The 5,988-nt window shown below is 41.0% G+C and overlaps 1 protein-coding gene across 7 annotated transcripts in view; it reads left to right on the top strand.

Moving 5' to 3' along the window:
- TEX14 (testis expressed 14, intercellular bridge forming factor) overlaps positions 1-5,988 on the top strand; it is an 84,115-nt gene that overhangs the window by 63,986 nt on the left and 14,141 nt on the right. For all 7 annotated transcript variants that reach the window (XM_081805296.1, XM_081805295.1, XM_081805294.1 and 4 more), the window contains 4 exons: positions 282-363; positions 3,798-3,860; positions 4,370-4,497; positions 5,110-5,315. In XM_081805296.1, coding sequence (XP_081661422.1) covers positions 282-363; positions 3,798-3,860; positions 4,370-4,497; positions 5,110-5,315 — 479 coding nt within the window. The remainder of the gene's footprint in view (positions 1-281; positions 364-3,797; positions 3,861-4,369; positions 4,498-5,109; positions 5,316-5,988) is intronic.

The following is a 5,988-nucleotide window of genomic DNA, read 5'->3' as shown; positions in this document are numbered from 1 at the left end:
TTTGTCTCCAGAAATAACTGAGTGGTTATAACTGAAAGGCCAGTAAATGGCTTGATTGTATTCTGAGTGTCAGAATGTAGTTACCCCCTCTGAGCAAGGAAAATAAACTTTCAGAGCAAAAACCTCTCCTACAACACTCAATCCAAACCCAATTAGGAAGCACTTTGTTTATTCAGATTATTTCTTATTCTGGACCAGACCAAGGGAAATTCTAAGGAATGAAAATAATAATCTGAGTTGGCAAAAATTCAGTAAAAAATGCATTTACTTTATTCTTTCAGGTGAAGAAAAGTTCCAAATGAGAAAAAGCCTTGGAAGGAATGCTGAGATTTTGACCAGATCTCAATTCCAACCTATACGAAGGTATGTACTAGTATTTTATTCACAGTTTCAGACTCACAGAAGTAATGTTAAAAGATGATAATACCCCATATTTATGTATTGCTTGTCCTCAAATGTTTTAGCCACCATGTCATAAAAATGAGTGTTGGGCACTTAGCTTTCTTAGGACTTGTTCAGTAGGATTGTGAGGGATTGTGAAGAGGGATCATTATCACTATTCAGATCGTGACTCTGCCTTTCCATCCCTGTGACTTTGGTCAAGTTTCTCAACCCCTCTCTTCTATTTCTGCATTTGTAAAGTAGGAATAAGAATCCTTACGAAGAATGTTGACATAGAGATTAAAAGTAATAATATAACTCTTGGCATTAATTACAAAGAAATGAAGACTTAATGTTCATATAAAAACATATATGTAGGGGCGCCTAGGTGGTACAGTCGGTTGAGCATCCGATTCTTGGTTTCCCCTCGGGTCTTGATCTCTCAGGGTCGTGAGCGTGGAGTCTGCTTGAGATTCTCCCTCTCCCTCTTCCTTTGCCCCTCCTCTCGTGCTCGTGCTTTCACTCTCTCTCAAAGAAATAAATAAATCTTAAAAAAAGAAATACATAGATGAATGTTTATAGCAACTTTATTTATTTACTTATTTTTGCGACTTTATTTGTAATAACCAAAAACTGGAAACCTAAATGTTGTCCAACAAGTAAATGATTTTTTAACAGACCGGTACATCCATTCTATGGAATATTCCTCAGCAATAAAAAGAGTGAACTATTTTTTTTTTTAAAGATTTTTTATTTACTTATTTGACAGAGAGAGACATAGCGAGAGAGGGAACACAAGCAGGGGGAGTGGGAGAGTGAGAAGCTGGCCTCCCGCCGAGCAGGGAGCCTGATGTGGGGCTTGATCCCAGGACCCTGGGATCATGACCTGAGCCAAAGGCAGTCGCTTAACGACTGAGCCACCCAAGCGCCCCAAATGAACTATTGATACGTGCAACAACCTGGATATATCTCCAGAGAATTGTGCTGGGTGGAAAGAGCAATCCCCCAAAGTTATTTACTATATGATTCCACTTATATAACATTCTTTTTTTTTTTTTTAAAGATTTTATTTATTTATTTGACAGAGACAGAGACAGAGACAGCGAGAGCAGGAACACAAGCAGGGGGAGTGGGAGAGGGAGAAGCAGGCTTCCCGCTGAGCCGGGAGCCCGATGTGGGACTCGATCCCAGGACCCTGGGATCATGACCTGAGCCGAAGGCAGTCGCTTAACCAACTGAGCCACCCAGGCGCCCCTTATATAACATTCTTGAAATTATAAAATTATTTGAGTAGTGTCCAGGGGATAAGGTAGAGGTAGGCAGTAGGAGGGAAGTAGACATGCCTATAAAAGGACAGCATGAGGGGCCCCTGGGTGGCTCAGTCAGTTAAGCTTCTGCCTTGGGCTTGGGTCATGATCCCAGGGTCCTGGGATCAAGCCCCGCGTAGGGCTCCTTGCTCAGTGGGGAGTCTGCTTCTCCCTCTGCCCCTCCCTCTGCTTGTGCTTTCTCTCTCTCTCTCTAATAAATAAAATCTTTAAAAAAATAGAAGGGAAGCATGAGGGATCCCTGTGGTGATGGAAATGTTTTGTATCTTGACTGTATCAATGTTGGTATCTTGATTGTGATATTGTGCTATAGATTTGCAAGATGTTATCATTCAGGGAAACATGGGTAAAGTGTTTCTTTAAACTTCATGTAAATATGCAGTGACTTCAAATTAAAAAGTCCAATTAAAAAAACTAATAATAGATGTAAAGTGCCTGATACAATAACATTCAATTACTTTCCCTATCTCTAGGCCTCAACTTTTTTTTTTTTAAAGATTTTATTTATTTATTAGAGAGGCACAGCGAGAGAGGGAACACAGGCAGGGGGAGTGGGAGAGGGAGAAGCAGGCTTCCCGCTGAGCAGGGAGCCCGATGTGGGGCTCAATCCCAGGACCCTGGGACCGTGACCTGAGCCGAAGGCAGACGCTTAACGACTGAGCCACCCAGGCACCCCAAGGCCTCAACTTTTTTATCTATAATAATTATACCTAGTATTTCCTAAGCAGCTACCATATACCAGGTACTCGGTTTTCTCAAATATAATTTATGTAACAGCCTTTTGAGATATATACTGTTATCTCCATTTTGCGAATAAGGAAAGCAAAATTCATTTTTTTCAAGGCTGCAGTTAGTAAGTGGATGTATCAGTCAGGATAGGCTAGATTATGCTTATATAACAAACAACCCCCAGATTTTAGTGGCTTAAAACAGCAAAAATTTATTTTTTGCTCACTCCATGTCCATCGTGGATTGGCTAGGAGTGTTCTGTGCTATATTACCTTTTACCCAAGAGCCAGGCTGAGGAAGACTCCATCCTTGTATTTCCTTGATTGCTGAGGCAAGAAAAAGGGAACATGAATTGTGCACTGTCCTTAAGGTTTCTGCCCAAAAGTGATTCACATCACTTTCACTTATATTTCACTGGTTAAAACAAGTCATGCGGCCATTTACATAAATTAGGAGGGCCAAGAAGTGCTGTCCTACTGTATGCTTGGAAGAGAAACAAATACTCTAGTGAACAGAATTAATAAAGTCACAACTCAGTCCAAAATCCGTACTTTTTCCTTTGTACCATTGATTTCATAGGATTGTTGCAAAGATTAAAAATATGAAAACAGGGGCACCTGGGTGGCTCAGTCGTTGAGTGCCTTTGGCTCGGGGTCCTGGGATCGAGCCCCGTATCAGGCTCCCTGCTCCGTGGGAGGCCTTCTTCTCCCTCTCTCACTCCCCCTGCTTGTGTTCCCTCTCTTGCTATGTCTATCTCTGTCAAGTAAGTAAATAAAATCTTTAAAAAAATATATGAAAACATATGGAAGAATTTAGTTTGGGATCTGGCTTGTAGTTTGTATTCAACAGATATTGAAATGGAATTCTAGATAGTGGTTAACATAGAAACAGGTCAAGTTTGTGTTCATATTCTTTTCTGGTCATTTTTTGGCATAAGTCTCTCTTGGCCTCACCTGATGACCCGTGCAGGAAGCTGTCTCACAGTTGGTAATGTTGGTAATGTCCCACGGCTGTGCCCTTTGCCCCAGCCTCCATTCCCAGCAGATTTCCTGTACTCTCTTGATTTCCTGAGGAACTTGCTCACTGTCATATAGCATCATCGGCTGATTTCAGATGGGCTGATGCCTAGAGGGTATTTATTCAATCTCTGGAGAGGAAACTGAGGCCCAGAGAAAGGCTCAGACGTGCCTGAGAACATATAGCTATTCAGTAGCAGACCCAGGACCGGAACCCACTTTCCATTCCTGAGCTTAGTGCCCTTCCTACTGCTTTTCACAGGGCTGATAAACTGATCCCTCGTACCAGGTTAGTGCACTCTGCTAACAGGGGATTCATATACTTTTCTTACTTTCTCTCTTACAGTACTGAAGGTGAACAAGAGGAGACATTAAAGGAATCACCAGGGGAGCTGAAGGAGAAAGACATGTAGGGCCACCAAAGGGTTGCCTAAGGATGCTGTGTAAAGTCTTGGTTTTAGGGGAATAGTATTTCCTTATTTGTAAGAGAATACTTTCTTCCCAATTTTATGTATACGTTTAATGTGAGCGTGTTTCTTTTTTCACCAAAAACCTGTTATGATGATGTGATCTAAATTAATAGCATCTTATAATCAAGGAAATACAGTGATAATGATGATGATGATATTAATAAATTTACATTTGAGGTAGATGAAATCTGTTTTCCATATAAATATACTTTTGTTTGTGGAAATAGTTTATTTTTAGCTGCTGAGATATGTTTAAAGTTAGTATCTCTTTTTAGGATATTCTCTAATACTCTCATTCAGATACATATGATAGTCTAAGATAGTCTAATTCTGGTCTACTGCCAAATAAAGATTGTTGTCAAGAGCATCCTTAAAAAGTACCCCTTGGGAATATATTGTTTGATTTTTCTAAACATCTCCTAATTACTTTGTGCTTTTAATTTCTTAGATCACTGACAGACATTCAAGACCTTTCTAGTATCTCCTACGAACAAGATGGTTCTTTTAAAGAAGTCTCATGCAAAACCCCCAAAATAAACCACGCACCTACAAGTGTCAGCACTCCGCTCAGCCCAGGTAATCACTGCAGGGAGAAGTGTTTGAGGAGAACAGTTGCTGCCCCACTGGCTCTGGGAAGCCGACCATGAGAACAGACCGGCAGGTGTTTCCTCATAGTGCAGAGGTGTCTGTCTAGCGCCAGAACTGATGGGGATAACCCCATGGGGGGCCAGGTAGGGGTTGTTGTTGGTGGTTATTAAGCAGCTATAGGGAGTTTTTTGACTTTGGTGGTAGAGACACGTAAATGCAAACTGTACTTTTTACTCTAACACTACTGAATTTAGTGCAAATACATTGGCTTCTCTAGAGTTTGTAACTCAAAACCTGTTGCTTAAACATACATAATTTTGAGTCCTCCAACCTCAACAGCCAGCATCAAATAGCCTCCCTCTGGTGTCCTTAGTTCCATTATATTTGTGGTTCCAATAATCTCCCTTTATTTTGATGGCCAAGTTTAGAGACTGTCTTTTTTTTTTTTTTTTTTTTTATACTTTGAGGAGCTATGTGTCATAATCAGTGATTATTTTAGTTATTAACAATTTGGAGAATCCCTGGTATAGATAGTTTTGTGTTTTTGTTTTTAAATAATGTAAAGGATTTGGACACTAATTGCCCTCTTTTCTACAACAGGGTCAAGTTCTTCAGCTGCCAGTCGGTATAAAGACTGCCTTGAAAGTATCACATTTCAGATTAAAACAGGGTCTACCTCATACTGGAACAGTCAGGAATCTATTCAAACTTCATCTGATAGATTTTCAACCGTTCGAGAGGAAGCAAAGAGCCTAGATTCCTTTCTTACTTCCTCTGAAACTGTTCCTTCAAGACTGACTGATCTTGTAAGTATACCGACTCTGCTTTCCATACTCATGGAATCAGCCCAAAGGCCTTAGGGATCCAAAGTACTAAGATTTCTCCAAATCCATTTTACAAAGAAAGCAAGAAATAAGCTGGATCTTCTCTAGGCCTTCTTGGGGTGTCTCTCTGAGTCTGTATTATAGGATAGATCTTGGGTTTTTGTGCCTCCCCCCCACCAGAGATAATGGCTAGCAATTTCTTTAAAGAGCCAAACTGCAACAGCTTATAATGCTACTACCTTCACCTGCAGTGTACTTTCTGTCTACACATATCCTACTCACTTGAGGAGGCTTGAGTTCTCCTTCCTCTTTGTTGCCTCCTCTGCTTGGTTTCCCGAGAGTTTTGATTGATCCCTACCTTCTCTGAACTCCTGAACTAATAGTCTGTAATAAAAACACATATTTGTGTACTACCTTCTCCACTCCTCCTCCTTCTGCCCCTGCTGTCCTTTTTTTTCTCTTCTCTCTCCCTCATATTTCATATGTATAGTATCTTCAAGAAAACTACAAATTCCTTACTTGGCACTGCTCATTAAAAATCTGTTGACCAGGGCGCCTGGGTGGCTCAGTTGGTTAAGCGACTGCCTTCGGCTCAGGTCATGATCCTGGAGTCCCGGGATCGAGTCCCGCATCGGGCTCCCTGCTCGGCGGGGAG

This window comes from Leptonychotes weddellii, chromosome 15 (genome assembly GCF_054177405.1).
Source record: "Leptonychotes weddellii isolate Sample4059 chromosome 15, ASM5417740v2, whole genome shotgun sequence".
NCBI lineage: Eukaryota > Metazoa > Chordata > Mammalia > Carnivora > Phocidae > Leptonychotes > Leptonychotes weddellii.
The sequence above is the reverse complement of the archived record's forward strand: the minus strand, read 5'-3'. Positions and strand labels throughout refer to the sequence as shown.